This window comes from Lithobates pipiens, unplaced genomic scaffold (assembly GCF_037356315.1).
Source record: "Lithobates pipiens isolate NorthernLeopardFrog02 unplaced genomic scaffold, aLitPip1_a1.2 Scaffold_22, whole genome shotgun sequence".
NCBI lineage: Eukaryota > Metazoa > Chordata > Amphibia > Anura > Ranidae > Lithobates > Lithobates pipiens.
Window position 1 is genome coordinate 335,241,109 of NW_027507784.1, and position 22,558 is coordinate 335,263,666.

Below are 22,558 nucleotides of genomic sequence, written 5' to 3' on the forward strand. Positions count from 1 at the left end.
GTACACGGCACTGAGCGCACCGCAGGGGAATGAATTCAAGAAATTAAATTAATAGGAGAGACAGGAACAAAAAAAATTCGGAAGAGTCATGCAAAGTCCAACCTCCTAGCAATTTGTTTTAGATTTTCGTTCCTGTTTAAGTTAAATGTCCCACTTTCAATTTAGGAAATCTTATTTCACAATATTTCTCCCATTTTATGTTTTAGCAGTTTGGCTAAAAATATTTAAGAATTTATGTAATTTTTTTATTTTATTTAACATTTTCAGTAGTCTCAGCATGATAAGCTAACAAATCAGGAAAAGGTCAGAGTAATCTGAGGATATTTAACTGAGAAAAAGATCACCGAAGGAAAAAGTATCACTGAAGAAATACCCAGGTAGCAGAAACCAAAGAGAAGCGGTTATCTGAGGACAGGCATAAGTGAGAATAAAGAGAATATGTTATCCACAAGCTCTTATTTCGAGGTGGACATGACACACACTGACCTTGCTCACCTCTTATGTCTTCTTTTCAAAAAAGGACTCTGTTTCTTTGACATGTTGCAGCTCCTTTTCCACATATATCAATTTTTTTTCTTTTAATTCATAAAAGTATGTTTCAGAAATAAATTTCTTCATTTTTCAGGTAATGGTTTAAATGATGGTTTATGGCACACGGTTGCAATTAACGCCAGAAGACATCGCGTCTCCCTAACGTTAGACAACGGGGCTACGACACCGGTCCACGTCACCATGCCGTTACAGATTTCCACAGGACACCGCTACTATTTTGGAGGTGAGTGGGATCTTATGCAATCCTAATATGTTAAAAACAAGCAATTCAATAAATTGATGGCATTTTCTAGATTTTATATGGGATCATATGTATAAAAAGCTAATACTTTACAAGGTCATCTAAACCAGACTACATTGGTGGCGTTTATACTGAGCCCTAAGAAAAGTCTTCCAGGGAACAGCGGTGCTTATCTTGAATTGAGAAATGAACCCATGGGGGTGTTACTAAAACTGGGGTGTATAGAATCCAATCAGCTTCCAGGTTTGAGCCCACATTCACATTAGGCCGATTCGGCATGCGATTTGACATCTCAAATCACATGCCAAATTGGCAGCTACTGCCGGAAATAGCACCGTCTGAATTAGTGGGAGTACTGACTTTGCGGCGCCGCACCGATTTTCAAGAGTAGTTCCTCTACTACTTTTGGCGACTTCGGGGGCGCTTTTGAATAGCCATCTCTGCATGAACTCGCACAGATGTCTGTCAAATCGGCCCTGAAGTCGGACTGCATTTCCGGTTTAAAATCATGCAGCTGAACTCGATTTCAAACCCGCCTGCAATGTGAACCTGGGCTTGTTATCAAAGCTTAATTGAACAAGCTGAATTTAGAAGCTGATTTGCCTCCATGCACAGCTGCACCAGATTCTAAGTGCTCCAGTTTTAGTAAATCCGACCCATTGCCATTAAAGAGGAACTTCAATCCCCACTCCTTTTATTTAAAGTCTCTGCTTACATCGTCCACAAAATGAAAGGTCTACCTCCTCCATTTATTGATTTTTATGGTAAAGCTTCTATATGTGGCGCAACCCCCGACTGGGCCACTGGATTTAACTGGTTCTCTCTCAAACAGCACAAGTACCACCATCCACCCAAGCAAGAGTCCATCCACTCTGGCTCCAAATAACAGTCTAAGGGTTGTCTTTTTTTGTAGTTTATTGTAGATAGAACTGGTAACAGGAGAGATGGCAGTCCTGCACGGGATACTTCCAAAGAAACACTCAGCAATAGTTATCGACAGCCCAAGGTCCCACAGCTGAAGACCAAGTGGCATGTCTTAAGGCATCTGGTTACTCAGAGCAAAGTGCAACATCGGTATCCAGTGCAGCATCCAGCACTCAATCTCAAGGATCAGCATAATGTCACTACTCACAAGTTCCCAGGACAGCTGCCTCTTTCCAGCTTCCTCCAGATACAACCCAGTGAAGGAGATTGCCCTTCTCAGGACCGGATCCCTTGTGTTGAAGTTCTGCAGTCAGCTCTGAGCAAAGTCCACTTGAGCCTTGGGTCCTAGCACCTCTGTAGCTTCCTTGAGCAGTGGTCCAGTCCATGGCCTGCCTGGCAGCAGGAGCTGCTGCAGCTCTGGAACCCTCCTGGGGAGAACAAACCCTGCTCTTCCATGTCTCGGACCATTTATCACACTCTGGCCCCCTCTGGAAACTTCTTCTCCAGGGATTGGCCAGAAGATGATGAATATTAAGGCTGGATGATTTAAATCTCCCACCCTATGCTCTGGAAGCTTCTTCCAGAGGCAGGAGGAAGCAATCAAATTCCCAGCCTGCGAGACACTGAACAGGCCAAAGTAAACAATCACTGCTTCTCTGATTACAAAGGGACCCAAAAGCTAAATTTGCACCTAGGCTAGGAGGGTGCTTCATATACATAGAGGAGGGGTGTAGGTGCCACTCATAATAGATACCCAATTTAGGAAAAACCACACACAAAGTATGTGGAGCACTGATATATATTGGATTGACTTTAAGCTGATTTGTAGTAACAGCAAAAAGCCAAGCCGTTCAGCTGTTACAAGGCAATCCAGTAATAAATCAGCCACAATATTTTACAATACAGTATGTGTTGCCCGAGGATGACTTAAGTTACTGGGGGTTGGGATGTCCCTTTGTATCACTAGATGCACTGTCCCTGTCCTATGAACCAACTACGCACTCCTATTCCATACACCGGAGTGTATAAAGTGCTGTGAGTCTTCCCTGAGCTATGCCTACTCAACAGGAACCTTTCCCTTCACTAAGCACCATCTTCCACAAATGGGTTCCTGCCCCTACCCTGCCACTTCTTTATTGAACACCCTAATGATGTGGGAAACCCATATTTAAAAGGTTCCCCAACAAAATGGCTGCCAACGTCTCTTGAGAGTTCTGCGTCCAGAGACAACTGATCTGCTTCCCTATCTTGAGACAGATGACTGAATCCCTAAGGGGCCAATTCCCTGATGAAACTCCTCTCCCCATGTAGTTATTATGGCACAATGCCATCTACAGATTGGAAAACGATTTGCCCCTGTCTACAATCGGATGAAAAGGTTGGGCATATCAACACTCTTGATGAGTGCATATGATATGTCTCTTAGCTCTATTAACCCCCACTGCCCCCGGAAGATTACGGAGGTGGGGTAGGCGTAGGATCTGCAGCCATCAGCACAAGGGATGGATTGCATTGACTGTAACGGTCTTCCCGATGGACTTTCGGCGGAGGTCCGACGGACTTTCTGAACAAAACGGACTTGGCCACACACGACTGGACCATTCGAAAGTCCACCTGTTTTGAACGTGATGATGTAAACGGGACTAAACAAGGAAGTTCAATAGCCAGTAGCCAATAGCTGCCCTTGCGTCGTATTTGGTCTATCGGACTAGCAGACAGGCTTTTCCCGATTTTTAGTCCGTCGGAATTGAGTCCATCGGATAGATTTGAAACATGTTTTATTTCTAGGTCCGTCTGACTTTTGGGAAAAAAAGTCCCCTGGAGACCACACACGATTGAATTGTCCGACGGATTCCGGTCCGCCGCACCAAGTCTCTCGATGTGCAAAACTGATAGAGACATACCCCAAGCGACTTGCAGCTGTAATCACAGCAAAAGGTGGCTCTACATAGTATTAACGCAAGGGGGGCCGAATCATTTTGCACGCCCCACTTTTCATTTTTTTTATTGGTTAAAAAGGTTTCAAAAATCCAATAGATTTCCTTCCACTTCACAATTGTGTCCCACTTGTTGGTGATTCTTCACAAAAAATAAAAATTTTATATCTTTATGTTTGAAGCCTGAAATGTGGCAAAAGGTTGAAAAGTACAAGGGGGCCGAATACTTTCGCAAGGCACTGTATGTGTGATGAACAGATAAAGGAACACAATAAGAATCCGGTTTGTTCATCGATTAAATACTGTGCTGAGTTCTGTTCTCATAACCTGAGTGTTTATAACAAAGCTTGTGTAATAAAAGAACATCAGGAATGCTGGGACCTTGGGGTCATCCATCAATAGCGCTCATAAAAAAGTAAACGCATTATGTGAAATTATGAATCTGATTGGACGCGGTGTCTGTCTCTTACCAAACAGGCTGTCCGGATCATCCAGCCACCTCATCCTGTATAAATCCAATCTCGTCATTTCAAGGATGTATGAGACTCATCTTTATTGATAATCAACCCAAGGACCTCATCTTGGTTCAGCGCGGCGTCCTGGGGAATTTCAGCGACCTGCTGATTGATATGTGCAGCATAAAAGACAGGTAATTTAATGATGTATTTGAAGTGAACATTATATCATCCCTCCAGGGTGCTCAGGGTCTTTCACTAGACATGATTCCAGGTAGACCGGAGTATCTTGGGGTGGCCCAAAGTGCCCAAAGATGTCCAAGTCATGTCCAAGTCATCTCAAATGGCAGGTGTTCATTCCATGGAGCAGTGGCTCTACACCAAAAATCTTATGAATTCCCCTAAATATCTAAATGTAAGTACACATACTGTATGAGATCTATGACCTCTGTGAAAATGGCTCTAGCTAGTAGTTGGTCGCATTTAAGTGGACTCGTTCTGTAATGACGAAGATGTTTCATTGCTTATCAACACTATTAAGTGTCAGGAACATATCCCGGCATTTATATCTACACAGGAAACTCAGTCTCCTTTATCCAATTACCATTGAACGTGTCAAGACAGATGTTGGTAGTCCAACCACATGACACTTTTTGACACTTGGACAATCAACATCTGCCTTGACAAATTCCATTTAGTTTGGATTGAGTTGCCTGCCTAAATATTTTCCCTTAAAGGGTTAGTTCACCTTTTCAAAAAAATTTGAAAAGGTAAACTAACACCCTCACCTCCCTCCCTCCATGTACTCACCTCCATGGGCAAGTCCCACCACCCACACAGCTGGTGGTATTTTAAACCCTTGCTTTTTTTTCTGTAGACTTCTGGGATGGATCAAAGCAATTATCTGTGCTGGAGCTAACCATTTAGAACTGCTCTGATGGGAGAATGCCCCTTACACTTGTGGCCATTAGGAAGAATTACCCCCTTATAGATACGTAAAAAAAATCAAAGGTGTCAGTGGGAACTTATCTGAGAGACAGAAATTGTTTATTTTCTCAATGAACCCCTAGTAACCTCTGGAGGAAGCCGATGGTTCCATGGAACCCTGGTTGAGAAACCATGTAAAAGATATTGGAGATTTCAGGAGTGGAAACACCTAGTGATGTAGTTTAGCTGGAAACTCAATTGCACAATTCTGTCTTCCTTGGTCCCAAGGGGAACATGCTGGTGGTTAATATTGGAGGCTATATGTTTTATATGCAGAGTGTAATAGAGTGGCATTATACGTATTATGACCTACTAGTAGTAAGGATCAAAGGGTGCCCCTCCCTCCTACTAGTAGTAAGATTATGGAAGGGCCAGTTCACACCAGATGCAGTTTCGTGCAGTTTTGTGTGCTTTTTTTCTGCACAAAATGCATGCACAGTGTTTTCCATGTATTCCAATGGCTCTACTTCACACCATGCAGTCAGTTTCTGGTTAGTTTCTGCACCGGAAACTGACTGCATGGTGTGAACTAGAGCCATTGGAATACATGGGAAACACTGTGCATGCATTTTTAGTGCAGAAAAAAAGCACACAGAACTGAACGGAACTGTGTCTGGTGTGAACTAGCACTAAGGGATGGAGAGGGGGTTTATACTTTGTATAAAGTGTTTTTAAAAAAAAAATGGAATTATGATCATGTATAGAGTGTAATAGAATTGTATTATGACCATGTCCAGGGGTGGGTCATGTTGGGGGTTGTAGTGTTCTATGTGTAGAGTGTAATTGAATTGTATTATGATGGTGCCCAGTGGTGGGTCATGTTGGGGGTGTAGTGTTCTATGTATAGAGTGTAATAGAATTGTATTATGATGGTGCCCAGTGGTGGATCATGTTGAGGATGTAGTCTTCTATGTATAGAGTGTAATAGAATTGTATTATGTTCATGCCCAGGGGTGGATCATGTTGGGGGTTGTAGTGTTCTATGTATAACTTGTAATAGAATTGTATTATGATGGTGCCCTGTGGTGGATCATGTCGAGGATGTAGTGTTCTATGTATAGAGTGTAATAGAATTGTATTATGTTCAGGCCCAGTGGTGGGTCATGTTGGGGATGTAATGTCTATGTATAGAGCATAATAGAATTGTATTATGACCATGTTCAGTGGTGGGTCATGTTAGGGGTTGTAGTGTTCTATGTATAGAGTGTAATAGAATTGTATTATGATGGTGGCTAGTGGTGGGTCATGTTTGGGATGTAATGTCTATGTATAAGGTGTAATAGAATTGTATTATGATCATGCCCAGTGGCAAGTCATGTTGGAGTTGTAATGTTCTATGTATAGAGTATACTAGAATGGTATTATGACCATGCCCACCACTGGGCATGGTCAAGTTGGGGGTGTAGTGTTCTAGTGTTCTATGTGTAGTGTTCTATGTATAGCATGTAATAGAATTGTATTATGATGGTGCCCTGTGGTGGATCATGTCGAGGATGTAGTGTTCTATGTATAGAGTGTAATAGAATTGTATTATGTTCAGGCCCAGTGATGGGTCATGTTGGGGATGTAATGTCTATGTATAGAGCATAATAGAATTGTATTATGACCATGTTCAGTGGTGGGTCATGTTGGGGGTTGTAGTGTTCTATGTATAGAGTGTAATAGAAATGTATTATGATGGTGGCCAGTGGTGGGTCATGTTTGGGATGTAATGTCTTTGTATAGAGTATAATAGAATTGTGTTATGACCATGTTCAGTGGTGGGTAATGTTGAGGGGAGTAGTTTTCTATGTATAGAGTGTAATTGAATTGTATTATGATGGTGCCCAGTGGTGGATCATGTTGAGGATGTAGTGTTCTATGTATAGAGTGTAATAGAATTGTATTATGTTCAGTGGTGGGTCATGTTGGGGGTTGTAGTTTTCTATGTATAGGGTGTAATATAATTGTATTATGTTCAGGCCCACTGGTGGGTCATGTTTGGGATGTAATGTCTTTGTATAGAGCATAATAGAATTGTATTATGACCATGTCCAGTGGTGGGTCATGTTGAGGGGTGTAGTTTTCTATGTATAGGGTGTAATAGAATTGTATTATGATCATGCCCAGTGGCAAGTCATGTTGGAGTTGTAATGTTCTATGTATAGAGTATACTAGAATGGTATTATGACCATGCCCACCACTGGGCATGGTCATGTTGGGGGTGTAGTGTTCTAGTGTTCTATGTGTAGTGTTCTATGTATAGCATGTAATAGAATTGCATTATGATGGTGCCCAGTGGTGGGTCATGTTGGGGGTTGTAGTGTTCTATGTATAGAGTGTAATAGAATTGTATTATGATCATGTCCAGTGGTAAGCTATGTTGGGAGTATTACTGTCATGGGGTCCGGCCTTGTTTACTTACACAAGGATTTATTTTTATTTTTCTATGGAAACATACATAGATGTGTCCCGATTTAAACCTCAAATTTGTTTCTGTCAATGATAAAAGAAGGTAAAAGAAAAACATGGATTGTTGTCGGGACCTCACCAATTGTAACGATCTCAGTCTCTTCCACGCACGTCATGCTGGTCACTGTAGCTAACCATTATAATGAATGGGATATACGATCGAAACAACAGACATGAAGAGGACAGAGGAGGAATTTTAATGGGTTTTGTTTGTTCCTTTTCCATTTTTTTTAACGCGAATGCAGATTTAGAAGCTTCCGTGTTTTGCTGTTGAATGAATGCGGAATTGGAACAAATGTTGACAGATGATTTCCCAGAGTGTTTAAATAGAACACAATTATATCTGTCTCTGGACCGATTTGGAACAAGTCTGTGAATGGGACTTAATTACTTATTTTGTGAATGTATGCCACAATTCTGAATAGACATTTGATTGGACAATTTATGTGAGTTAGGAGATAGAGAAAAAAAAAATATTGTTTTTTTTTGTTTTGTTTTTTTTCAAAGGAAAATAAAAGAAGGAATGAAATAGCCGTTTGCTTTTCCTTTGACGGTATTTAAAGTGATTGTAAAGTCTTGTTTCTTCCCTATAAATATAACAAACATGTTATACTTGCCTCCTCTGTGTAATGGATTTGCACAGAGCAGCCCTGATCCTCCTCTTTTCGGGTCCCTCTTCTGTGATCCTGGCCCCTCCCTCCTATTCAGTGCCCCCCACAACAAGCAGCTTCCTGTGGGGGGCACCCGAGCCGAGTCACAGCTTCCTGTGTCCATTCAGACACGGAACCCCAACCTTGCCCAGCCCCATCTCTTCGATTGACAGTAGCGGGAATCAATGGCGCCACTGCTGTGTCTCAGCCAATCAGGAGGGAGAATCCTAGACAGCTGAGACACTCGCTGGACAGAGAGTGGAAAACTCAGGTAAGTATTGGGGGGGGGGGGGCTGGCTGCACACAGAAGGCTTTTAATCTTAACCACCTGCCATCCACGCTATAGCCGAAAGACGGCTACAGCATGGACTCCATTTGCCGGGAGGGCATCCCTGGACGTCCTCCGGTGCTTGAGCGGCCTGTGCTCCCCCCGCAGGGCGTGTGTGGCGCGCTCTGTGATCAGCGAGTCTATGAGACTCGCCTGATCACAGATCGGAGTAAGGGGTCGATCCCGACCCCTTATCACGTGATCAGCTGTCAGCCAATGACAGCTGATCATGTGATTTAAACAAAGCCGGTAATCGCCTATTTTTCCTCCTCACGCTATCAGGGGAAAAAAAAGCCGATCACCGGCGGCTGTGAGAGGGACATTGGCCCTGATCATGAAAGTACCACCAGTGACCATGACGTGCAACACCTACCAGTGCCCACCAGCCCCACCTACCAGTGTCCACAGTACTACCCATCAGTGCCCACAGTGCCACCTATCAGGGCCATCAGTGCCACCTCACAGCGCCACCTACCAGTGCTCACAGTATTACCCATCAGTCCCCACAGTGTCACCTCACAGTGCCACCTATCAGTGCCATCGTTGCCACCTCACAGTGTCACTTATCAGTGCCCACACTGCCATCTATCAGTGCCCACAGTGATGCCTATCAGTGCCCACAATGCCACCTATAAATTAATCAGTGTGGCATTACCATTGCTGCCTATCAATACCACCTACCAGTACCACTTACCAGTGCCCATCAATGCCATCTACCAGTGCCCATCAGTGCTACCCCATGATTGCCCATCAGTTCCCATGGGTGCCATCTATAAGTGCCACCCATCAGTGCCACTCATCAGTGCCGTCTTATCAGTGCCCATCAGTGCCGTCTTATCAGTGCCCATCAGTGCAATCTTATCTGTGCCTATCAGTGTTGCCTTATCTGTGCCCATCAGTGCAGCCAATAAGTGCCCATGAGTGCAGCCCATCAGTGCCGTCAGTGCAGCCTCACCAGCGAATATCAATGAAGGAGAAAAATTACCCATTTGCTAAATTTTATAACAAACTATAGAGAAAATTGAGTACTGTCTGTGATATCACGGACAGTACTCAGTTTTCTCTGTCACAATTGCACTAATACGGCTACAATCAGATCTAGTATAACAAACTATGAAACATGTTTTTTTTTTTTTTTCAGAGGAAATTGAGTACTGCCCGTGATACTTTTTTTATTTGCACTAACATATCATTTTTCATCATTTTCATGGCATCTTTAATGGCCTCCCAGTCTTAGTCCGTAGGGTTCAATATTGAGTTGGCTCCGCCCTTTGCAGCTATAACAGCTTCAACTCTTCTGGGGCTTTAAACGCGGCCCCTGACATCACCAAAGGGCCATACATAATGTTCAATATACACTATATTGTCAAAAGTATTGGGACACCAGCCTTTACATAAACTTTAATGACATCCCAGTCTTAGTCCATAGGGTTCAATATTGAGTTGGCTCCGCCCTTTGCAGCTATAACAGCTTTAACTCTTCTAGGAAGGCCGTCCACAAGGTTTAGGAGTGTGTCTATGGGAAACCATACTTAGTATCCTTTTCCAGCTCAGCATCGAGCCCTAAACAGGAAAAGATTCTGGACAGCCGCACTCTTAAAAAGTAGCCTTCTTTTATGTAGAAAATTCGAGCCCACCAGGGTGCCCCCATAGCAAATCTCTTGCTATAGGGGCACTCAGTAGGGGGGAGGAGCTAGGACTGCAGGGGGGAGGGGACCCCAGAAGAGGAGGATTGGGGCTGTTTGCTATTTTTAAAAAAAAATACATTTACAGTACAATAGCTTTATTAAGGTCGTTTTTTTTTTTTTTTTATTGTATGTTTATTGTAGATGTCTGCTCAACTACAGCCTTCCTTTCCTGTGAAAAACATGTTTGGTTTCACATATACTTTAATAGGCCACTAAATCTAAAACACAGTTTAGCTTTTATAACACATCGTTTGGTTACAATAAAAAGAAGAAGGCGGCTAACAACGCGGGTCAGTACACAGCTTAATGCTTTTCCATTAATATTACATTTTCTAGGTCGCCAAAGAAAACTTTAGGAGCTCCTTCACACCTGGACCTTTTTATCTCCCGATACATTTTCCATTAACTTAATGGAAACACTTTAAAATACATCTCACTATTTCTTTTTTAATTTATTACAGGTATTTATATAGCACCATCAATTTACGCAGCACACACATTATATATATATATATATATATATATATATATATATATATATATATTTATATTTATTTAAGGACAGGGACTGATGTGAATGTATAATATGTATGTATGTATGTATGTATGTATATATATATATATATATATATATATATATATATATATACTGTGAGGGGGTTCGCTCGGTAGCGGGTGTGTGTGACCCCCTGGATGGGTTCACAACACAAAGTCAGGCACAGCAGACAGCGGTGTAGGTGCAAAAAACAAAAGATCCGGTTTATTTAGGCTACATGCAGTGATACATATAACAGCCAAACAAAATAAAACAAGAAAATAAATCCTGGTCAGCTTGACCTCTAACTACACACGTAGACTCCCTGTCTAACAACTGGGTGCAGCCTTGGGCTGCCCCAGTCCCTGTCCCTATTGTAGGGGTTTGCCACACAGGCATTAACTTACCGCACAGAACAGATCTCAGACTCCCCAGTCTATACACACAAAACTGGTTCCAGGATGGAGCATCTCCCTAAGCATGCTGGGGTTTTTTGTAGAGGTCTTAATGAGCCCACTTACTACAGCTGGGCTCATTAACTCTTCCCCTCTAATTGTAAAAGTCTGCATAAAGCCTGAATCTAGGACACACATATTTCCCATCCTGAATACAACCAGGTGATTTTACCTGCGTGCTGCCACATACCCCCCCCCTCTTGTTTCAACCTTGGGGTTGTAACACAAGCAGCCAGACACGCATGTATCCGAGGCAAAGCATCCACATTCCCCATTTTAACACCAGGGCGATGCTTAACTGTAAAGTTAAATTCCTGTAGGGCCAGGAACCACCTATTTACCCTTCTATTGGTCTCCTTGTTTTGAGCCATCCACTTTAAAGGAGCGTGATCAGTCACCAGGTCAAAGTGCCTACCTAGCAGATAGTACCGAAGGGAATCTAGAGCCCACTTCACTGCTAAACATTCCTTCTCAATCGTGGAGTAATTTACCTCATGGGACTTTAACTTCCTGCTGAGGTAAATGACTGGGTGCTCTTCCCCGTTCCAGACCTGGGATAACACTGCCCCTAACCCAACGTCTGATGCATCAGTTTGTACAACAAAGTCCTTAGAGAAGTCTGGTGAGTACAACACTGGCTGGCTACATAAGGCTGTTTTTAAGGACTGAAATGCTTCCTCAGCCTCTGGGGACCATTTAACCATGACCGACTCTTTCCCTTTTGTCAGGTTGGTGAGGGGCACAGCCTGAGAAGCAAAATGGGGAATGAATCGTCGATAATAGCCAGCGATTCCCAGAAAGGCTCGTACCTGTTTCTTGCTGTTGGGACGTGGTCAACTCTGTATGGCCTCGACTTTATTGACTTGGGGTTTTATCACCCCCCTCCCAATAGTGTACCCAAGATATTTGGCCTCCTCCTGTCCAATGGTACACTTCTTTGGATTGGCCGTAAACCCAGCTTCCCGGATAGAGTCTAGGACTGCTTGTACTTTTGGCAAATGTGAGACCCAGTCTGTGCTATGGATAATCACATCATCCAGGTAAGCTGCAGCATATTTATGATGGGGTCTCAGAATCTTATCCATTTTCCGCTGGAATGTTGCCGGTGCATTCTGTAACCCAAACGGCATTCTCTTATATTGGAATGCCCCATCTGGGGTTACAAACGCAGTTTTCTCCTTGGCCGACTCGGCCAGGGGAATTTGCCAATACCCTTTGGTGAGATCAAGAGTTGTCATATATCGGGCTGTTCCCAGCCGGTCAACCAACTCATCTATACGTGGCATGGGGTAGGTGTCAAATTTTGTAACTTTATTTAATTGTCTAAAATCGTTACAAAACCGCCAGCTCCCATCAGGTTTGGGCACTAGTACAATAGGACTGGACCAGTCACTCTGGGACTCCTCTATCACACCCAATTCCAGCATCCTTTGAACCTCCCCACGTATTGCCTCCCGTCGGGCCTCTGGTATTCTATAAGGTTTTAGTTTTACCCTTTCTCCTGGCGGGGTGATAATGTCATGCTCTACGCCAGATGTTTGTCCCGGAAGCTCAGAGAAAATCTCTTTGTTACGAAGTACAAACTCTTTAACCTCCTGTTGTTGGGGTTTCGATAAGGTGTCTGCTATTCCAACCTCAGGAACTAAGCAATCAGGCTGTACTTGTGACAAAGTCTCTGCGACTAGGGATTCCCTATCCCTCCAGGCTTTCAGCAGATTGACGTGATAGATCTGCTCCGGCTTTCGCCTTCCTGGCTGTCTAACCCTGTAGTTCACCTCACTAATTTTTTCAATTACTTCATATGGACCTTGCCATTTGGCCAGAACCTTGCTTTCAACCGTAGGGACTAGCACCAAGACCCTATCCCCCGGAGAAAAAGTACGTGTCTTGGCCCCACGGTTGTACACTCTCTGCTGTGCTAACTGCGCTTGGGTTAAATGTTCCTTTACAATTGGCATTACCTGTGCAATTCTATCTTGCATCAGGGCGACATGCTCAATCACACTCCTGTGAGGAGAACTCTCATTTTCCCAAGTTTCCTTGGCAATATCCAGCAGCCCTCTTGGGTGTCTCCCATAGAGCAACTCGAAGGGTGAGAAACCCGTAGAGGATTGGGGTACCTCCCTAATGGCAAACATCAGATAGGGTATTAGACAGTCCCAATTCTTTCCATCTCTATCCACCACCTTCTTTAACATTTGTTTTAGGGTTTTGTTGAATCTTTCAACCAACCCATCTGTTTGGGGGTGATACACAGATGTACGCAATTGCTTCACTTTGTACAACTTGCATAATTCTTTCATAACCCGGGACATAAAGGGTGTACCTTGGTCCGTAAGCAGTTCCTTACAAATACCCACGCGGCTAAAAACAAGGGATAGCTCTTTGGCTATGGTTTTGGCCGAGGTATTTCGGAGAGGAATTGCTTCCGGATAACGGGTGGCATAGTCCAATATAACCAAAATGTACTGATGCCCCCTAGCAGACTTCATTATCGGACCTACCAAATCCATTGCGATCCTCTCAAAGGGGACCTCAATGATAGGAAGAGGTACCAGTGGGTTACGGAAATGTGGCATAGGTGCCGACTTCTGACACACAGGGCAGGAGGAACAATACTTTTCTATTTCCTTCATGACCCCAGGCCAATAGAATCTCTGCAATACCCTCTCTCTGGTTTTCTCTGTCCCCAGATGACCTCCCAGAATGTGTCCATGAGCCAATTCTAACACCAACTTCCTGTAAGGTTTGGGCACTACAAGTTGCTCAATGGTTTCTTCTGCCCTTTGAGCCACTCGATATAGCAGGTCCCTTTCCATAGTGAAGTAAGGATAAGGGCAAGTCTTATCTGGGTTCACTAACTCGCCATCTATTTTCACCACATTTTCCCGTGCCTTTATTAGGGTGGGGTCTTTTAACTGTTCTGTGGCAAAATTTTCCCTGTGAACCTCAAGATCCGAAAACTCCACAGACGGCATGTTTTCATCTGAGGATGTTGGCTCCTCCCCAGTTTCTCGAGTTTCCCCCGCCAATACCGACAAGGGAAATTCAGGAGAGTCCTCACCACTCCCAGAGGAATTCTGGTCATCTTCCTGGTTTATAGGGGCACCAATGGGGGCCTCAGGACAATCCCAGAGTTCCCAGAATTTTGGAAAATCCCTTCCCACAATAGCATCATGTGGTAACTGAGACACTAACCCCACCTGATGAGAGAGGTTACCTTTGGGGGTCTCAAAAAACACTGAAGTTACAGGATACTCTCGGGTGTCCCCATGCACACAAATAACAGCCACCCTGTTCTTCCCAGAGACCTCTGTAGTAACTAATTCAGCTTTTATCAATGTTACCAGGCTACCTGAATCTAGCAACACATCAACATGTCTACCATTAATACACATTTTACATAAATGTTTCTCAGGTCCCCGAATGGCAGTGCATGCAACTGTCGCAAACAGCGACTGACGTCTCTCCCTTATAAAGTCACATTGCATAGGCTCATCCACAACTGGGCAATTGGCTGCAATATGTCCCTCTTGCCGGCAGCGGTAGCCAATAATTTTTTTCGCTGCCTCTTGCAGCATGGGCTTCCTGGGCTGCTCCCGCCAGACCTTAGGTAGAACTCCCACCCTCTCACTCTCTCCACCCTCACCCCTTGGAGTCATCTTACCCGCCACTGGGGATGATCTGGTCTTAGGGGGGAAAGTCCGTGAGTCCCTGGAAGAGGTGGTCAGGTTCTCTGTAGCCAAGTACCTCTCAACCAGATCCACAAGTTTATCTGCATTTTCTGGGTCTCCATGGCTTACCCATTTTTGGATGGCAGTAGGAAGAGCTCTCAGGAAACGATCCATAACCACACGTTCCACAATGTTTGGTGCGGTCAAAATCTCTGGCTGCAGCCACTTCCTGCTCAGGTGAATGAGATCATACATTTGAGACCTGGGAGGTTTTCCAACCTGAAAAGTCCAGTTATGCACACGCTGAGCCCGGACTGCCAGGGTGACACCCAGCCGTGCCAATATTTCTGCTTTTAGCACCACATAGTCTTTTGCTTGGTCAGGCTCTAGGTCATAATAAGCTTTCTGCGATTCCCCAGTTAACAGAGGGGCCACCAGTCCAGCCCATTGCTCCTTAGGCCACTTTTCCCTTTCAGCAGTCCTTTCAAATGTGGTCAAAAACACCTCCGGATCATCCTCTCCAGTCATTTTTGTCAGTAAACGGCTCACACCAAAGGTTGCGGTATTATTGTACCCACTTGCTTCATTGGTCTGCGGACGTTGCTGTATCAATGTCTCTATTTGCTGTTGAAAATTCTGCTCTTGCTTCTGCAACAGGTCTATGAAGCGGGCTTCAGATCGCTGCTGGGCTTGTTGCTGAGCTTCCAAACTCTGCTGCAAAGTTGCATTTGTCTGCTGCTGATTTGCATTTGCCTGCTGCTGGGCTTCCAAACTCTGCTGCTGATTTGCATTTGCCTGCTGCTGGGCTTGTTGTTGAGCTGCAAGGCTCTTTTGTAAAGCTGCATTTGTTTGCTGCTGGTTTGAATTTGCTAGAGCCAGCTGTCTCAGTATCTCCTCCATGCTGGCCTTAACAACAACAAAAAAAAAAAAACTGCCAAAATTCTCCACCAACTGTGAGGGGGTTCACTCGGTAGCGGGTGTGTGTGACCCCCTGGATGGGTTCACAACACAAAGTCAGGCACAGCAGACAGCGGTGTAGGTGCAAAAAACAAAAGATCCGGTTTATTTAGGCTACAGGCAGTGATACATATAACAGCCAAACAAAATAAAACAAGAAAATAAATCCTGGTCAGCTTGACCTCTAACTACACACGTAGACTCCCTGTCTAACAACTGGGTGCAGCCTTGTGCTGCCCCAGTCCCTGTCCCTATTGTAGGGGTTTGCCACACAGGCATTAACTTACCGCACAGAACAGATCTCAGACTCCCCAGTCTATACACACAAAACTGGTTCCAGGATGGAGCATCTCCCTATGCATGCTGGGGTTTTTTGTAGAGGTCTTAATGAGCCCACTTACTACAGCTGGGCTCATTAACTCTTCCCCTCTAATTGTAAAAGTCTGCATAAAGCCTGAATCTAGGACACACATATTTCCCATCCTGAATACAACCAGGTGATTTTACCTGCGTGCTGCCACAATATATATATATATATATATATATATATATATATATATACATATATATTATACATTCACATCAGTCCCTGTCCTTAAAGGAGCTTACAGTCTAAGGTCCCTAACTCACATATTAAAGCGGAGGTCCACCCTAAAAAATAAAAAAATACATAAACACGCTCTTTAAAATTCATTAACCACTTCAGCCCCAGAAGGATTTACCCCCTTCCTGACCAGAGCACTTTTTGCGATTCGGCACTGCGTCGTTTTAACTGACAATTGCGCGGTCGTGCGACGTGGCTCCCAAACAAAATTGATGTCCTTTTTTCCCCACAAATAGAGCTTTCTTTTGTTGGTATTTGATCACCCCTGCGGTTTTTATTTTTTGCGCTATAAACAAAAAAAGAGCAACTATTTTGAAGAAAAAAAACGCATTATTTTTTACATTTTGCTATAATAAATATCCCCCAAAAATATATAAAAATGTTTTCCTCAGTTTAGGCCGATATGTATTCTTCTTTTTTTTTTTGATAAAATTATTTATATATATATATTTTTTTGTATTTTTGATAAAACAAAATCTCAATAAGCGAATATTGATTGGTTTGCGCAAAAATTTGTGTCTACAAGATAGGGGATTGTTTTATGGCATTTTTATAAATATTTTTTTTTTTACTAGTAATGGCGGCGATCAGCGATTTTTATCATGACTGCGACATTATGGCGGACACATCGGTCAATTTTGACACATTTTTGGGACCATTGACATTTATAAAGCGATCAGTGCTATACAAATGCACTGATTACTGTGTAAATGACACTGGCAGTGAATGGGGTTAACCACTAGCGGGCAGTGTAGGGGTTAAGTGTGTCCTAGGGGAGTGTGTCTACCTGTGGGGGGACGTGGCTGTGTGTGACATGACACTGATCATAGCTCCGATCACAGGGAGCAGAGATCGGTGTCCTGTCACTAGGCAGAATGGGGAGATGCTTCCTCCTCGTGAGGCGATCGCGGGTATCCCCGCGGCGATTGAGTCCGCAGGATCTGTGACCCGACTCACGGATCTTGCCGCAGGCGCGTGAGCGTGCCCGCTAGCCATCTATTAAAGGGCAATGTACAGGTACATTAGTTTGCCTGTACGCGCCCTTCTGCCGACGTATATCAGCGTGAGGCGGTCGGCAAGTGGTTAAAAAACATTTGAAAAAATATATATTTTTACTTACCAGAAATGGCTGTTGCTAGGCAGATCGTCCTAATCTGCCACTTCCTATTCCGGAGTTCTTGTCCTCCCTCGCGTTGTCTCCTGGGAAATGGGGCGCGTTGTCTTGTGGGACATGTGTGTGTCCCAGTAGACAGGCGTCCATTCACAAAGCGCCGCGCAACTTGCGCATGCACAGTAGGAAATGGGCAGTGAGTGAAGCCGCAAGGCTCCACTGCCTGTTGCCCTTCATTAGGATGGGTGGACGGATCGGATTCAAACTGTGCCCATCAGTGCCACCCATTAGTGCCCATCAGTGCTGCCTATCTGTGCTGAATATCAGTGCCTACCAGTGCTCATTAGTGCCGCCTATCAGTGCACATCAGTGACACAAATCATTGCCCATTACTGGTGCCAGTTGGTGCTGCCTTTTAGTGCCCATCATTGCCTGCTCATCAGTGCTACCCATCAATTCCCATCAGTGCCGCCCATTAGTATCCATCAGTGCTGCTTATCCATGCTGCATATCAATGCCCACTAGTGCCTCCTATCGGAGCCCATCAGTGCCGCCTATCAGTGCCCATCAGTGACACAAATCATTGCCCATTACTGGTGCCAGTTGGTGCTGCCTTTCAGTGCCCATGAGTGCCTGCTCATCACTACTACCCATCAATTCCCATTAGTGCCCATCAGTTCTGCCCATTAGTGCCAATCCGCGCCTCACATCCGTGCTGCCTATCCATGCTGCATATCTGTGCCCACCAGTGACACAAATCATTGCCCATTACTGGTGCTAGTTGGTGCTGCCTTTTAGTGCCCACCAGTGCCTGCTCATCAGTGCTACCCATCAATTCGCATCAGTGCCACCCATTAGTACCCATCAATGTGCATATCAGTGCCCATTAGTGCCGCCTATCAGTGCCCATCAGTAACAAAAATCATTGCCCGTTACTGGTGCCAATTGGTGCTGCCTTTTAGTGCCTGCTCATCAGTGCTACCCATCAATACCCAACAGTGCCCATCAGTGCCACCCATTAGTGCCCATTAAAGCTGCAACTAACGATTAGTTTGTCTGTCAACTAATCTATCGATTATTTTTTCGATTAGTCATCGATTAGACGATTATTTTATTTTTTTATTAATCTAGTGGGTTTTTTTTTTATTAGCTAATTAATCCTTTGGATAACTTTACAAAAAATAAGTACATAAAAAAAAAAACGGTAAAAAAAAAAAAACAGTAAGATAAAAGAATATAACTAGTACATACATATATATATATATATATATATATATATATATATATATATATATATATATATATATATATTATATATAAGTATGTACTTATATTCTTGAAACTTTTTTTATGTACTTATTTTTTGCAAAGTTAAGATAAAAGAATATAAATAAATATATATATATATATATTCTTTTATCTTAGCTTTTTATTTTCTGTTCAGAAGTTCATGAATGTTTATAATTTATTTTTTACAATGCTTTCTTTTTTTTAAGGGGGGGTGTGTGTAGGGACAGTGTCAGTGTGTTTTTTGTTGTTTTTTTTATAATTTTTTTTACAATCTTTTTGTTATTTTTTTGTTATTTATTGCAATTTTTATCAGCCCTGTTGGGGGGCCCTGTTGGGGGGGGGGGGCTATGGTGAGATATCAGGGGTCTTAACAGACCTCTGACATCTCCCATTTGAGACAGGGAAAGGGACTGGGGACACAGATTCCCCAGTTCCTTTCTCTGCAGCCTCTGCTGCACCGATAATGAATGGAGAGAAGACAGCGGCTTCTCTCCATTCATTACCTGAGACATCATAATCACAGGCGGTTACAATGTTTCAGTTATGTGAATGGACAGACTCAGTGGTCACTGACTCTGTCCATTCTGAAAACGAAGGAGCCGGGTTCTGGCAGATAGTGTCCTGCCATCATATAGCGTCCGTCCCGTACTGCGCATGCGCAGAAGAAGCTTCGGAAAATCTCAGAAGATGAACGGCGCCTGCGCCGTGAGTGGAGTTGGTAGCCCCACCATCCGAGCGGACATAGGGTTCGTAAAATTAGAGGGCCACTCGCGGGCGAGCTTCGCTCGCTACACTTCGGGGCTCGGCCTCACTGCGCTTGGCTCTTTTATATTTCTGCTCTATGTCCACTTAGATGGTGGGGCTAGAACCTGGACTCACGGCGCAGGCACCGTTCATCCTCGGCTATTTTTGGAATCTGTGTTGCTGTGTACTGCGCATGCGCAGTACACAGCGGACACTATCCGATGGGGGACCATATGTGATAGGACACCGGCTCCTACCTCTGCTCTCCATCCTGAGATACAGAGGGGGGGCGGCAGCACGGAGGGGGACACAGAGAAGAGAGAGGGGGGCGGCAGCACGAAGGGGGACACAAAGAAGAGAGAGGGGGCGGCAGCACGAAGGGGGACACAAAGAAGAGAGAGGGGGCGGCAGCACGAAGGGGGACACAAAGAAGAGAGAGGGGGTTGGCAGCACGAAGGGGGACACAAAGAAGAGAGAGGGGGGCGGCAGCACGAAGGGGGACACAAAGAAGAGAGAGGGGGGCGGCAACACGGAGGGGGACACAGAGAATAAGGGGGGTGGCAGCATGGAGGGGGACACAGAGAAGAGAGAGGGGGACGGCAGCACGGAGGGGGACACAGAGAAGAGAGAGGGGGGGTGGCAGCACGGAGGGGGACACAGGGAAGAGAGAGGGGGGCGGCAGCAAGGAGGGGGACACAGAGAAGAGAGAGGGGGTCGGCAGCATGAAGGGGGACACAAAGAAGAGAGAGGGGGGCGGAAGCACGAAGGGGGACACAAAGAAGAGAGAGGGGGCGGCAGCACGGAGGGGGACATAGAGAAGAGGGGGGCGGCAGCACGGAGGGGGACACAAAGAAGAGAGAGGGGGGTGGCAGCATGGAGGGGGACACAGAGAAGAGAGAGGGGGACGGCAGCACGGAGGGAGACACAGAGAAGAGAGAGGGGGCGGCAGCACGGAGGGGGACACAGAGAAGAGAGAGGGGGGGTGGCAGCACGGAGGGGGACACAGAGAAGAGAGAGGGGGGTGGCAGCATGGAGGGGGACACAGAGAAGAGAGAGGGGGGCGGCAGCACCGGAGGGAGACACAGAGAAGCGAGAGGGGGACAGATGCACGGAGGGGGACACAGAGAAGAGAGAGGGGGCGGCAACACGGAGGGGGACACAGAGAAGAGAGAGGGGGGCGGCAGCAAGGAGGGGGACACAGAGAAGAGAGAGGGGGGCGGCAGCATGAAGGGGGACACAAAGAAGAGAGAGGGGGCGGCAGCACGAAGGGGGACACAAAGAAGAGAGAGGGGGCGGCAGCACGGAGGGGGACACAGAGAAGAGGGGGGCGGCAGCACGGAGGGGTACACAAAGAAGAGAGAGGGGGGTGGCAGCATGGAGGGGGACACAGAGAAGAGAGAGGGGGACGGCAGCACGGAGGGAGACACAGAGAAGAGAGAGGGGGCGGCAGCACGGAGGGGGACACAGAGAAGAGAGAGGGGGGCGGCAGCAAGGAGGGGGACACAGAGAAGAGAGAGGGGGGCGGCAGCATGAAGGGGGACACAAAGAAGAGAGAGGGGGCGGCAGCACGAAGGGGGACACAAAGAAGAGAGAGGGGGCGGCAGCACGGAGGGGGACACAGAGAAGAGGGGGGCGGCAGCACGGAGGGGTACACAAAGAAGAGAGAGGGGGGTGGCAGCATGGAGGGGGACACAGAGAAGAGAGAGGGGGACGGCAGCACGGAGGGAGACACAGAGAAGAGAGAGGGGGCGGCAGCACGGAGGGGGACACAGAGAAGAGAGAGGGGGGGTGGCAGCACGGAGGGGGACACAGAGAAGAGAGAGGGGGTGGCAGCATGGAGGGGGACACAGAGAAGAGAAAGGGGGGCGGCAGCACCGGAGGGAGACACAGAGAAGCGAGAGGGGGACAGATGCACGGAGGGGGACACAGAGAAGAGAGAGGGGGCGGCATCACGGAGGGGGACACAGAGAAGAGAGAGGGGGCGGCAGCACGAAGGGGGACACAGAGAAGAGAGGGGGCTGCAGCACGGAGGGGGACACAGAGAAGAGAGGGGGCGGCAGCACGGAGGGGGACACAGAGAAGAGAGAGGGGGACGGCAGCATGGAGGGAGACACAGAGAAGAGAGAGGGGGACAGATGCACGGAGGGGGACACAGAGAAGAGAGAGGGGGCAGCAACACAGAGGGGGACACAGAGAAGAGAGAGGGGGGCGGCAGCACGGAGGGGGACACAGAGAAGAGAGAGGGGGCGGCAACACGGAGGGGCACACAGAGAAGAGAGAGGGGGGGTGGCAGCACGGAGGGGGACACAGAGAAGAGAGAGGGGGGCGACAGCAAGGAGGGGGACACAGAGAAGAGAGAGGGGGACAGATGCACGGAGGGGAGAGGAGAGGGGGGCGGCAGCACGGAGGGGGACAGATGCACGGAGGGGGAGAAGAGAGGGGGACAACAGCACGGAGGAGAGCGGGAGACACGGAGCACTGTGACGCATCGACGCCCTGCACGCACGTCGATGTATTTTTGTAGTCGACGTAATCGATTATGCCGACTCGTCGTGGCAGCTCTAGTGCCCATCAGTGCTGCCTATCTGTGCTGCAATTCAGTGCCCACCAGTGCCTCCTATCAGTGCCACCTAATCAGTGCCCATCAGTGCAGCCTATCTGTGCCCATTAGTGCCACCTCCTCAGCACACATCAGTGAAGAAGAAAAATTACTTATTTACAAAATTTACTGACAGAAACGAAGAAAAACTTTTTTTTTCCTCAACATTTTCAATCTTTTTTTTGTTTTTGTTTTTTCTTTAGTAAAAAAAAAAAAAAACCCCAGCAGTGATTAAATGCCACCAAAAGAAAGCTCTGTTTGTGTGAAGAGTACAGTGTTGTATGCCCACGCAATTGCCATTCAAAGTGTGACAGCGCTGAAAGCTGAAAAATGGCCTGGGCAGAAATGGGGGTGAAAGTGCCCGGTATTGAAGGGG

At 46.0% G+C, this 22,558-nt stretch overlaps 1 protein-coding gene across 1 annotated transcript in view; it reads left to right on the top strand.

The window, feature by feature from the left end:
- LOC143925079 (contactin-associated protein-like 5) overlaps positions 1-22,558 on the top strand; it is a 591,832-nt gene that overhangs the window by 229,757 nt on the left and 339,517 nt on the right. The window contains exons 7-8 of the mRNA XM_077449666.1: positions 626-775; positions 4,132-4,303. Coding sequence (XP_077305792.1) covers positions 626-775; positions 4,132-4,303 — 322 coding nt within the window. The remainder of the gene's footprint in view (positions 1-625; positions 776-4,131; positions 4,304-22,558) is intronic.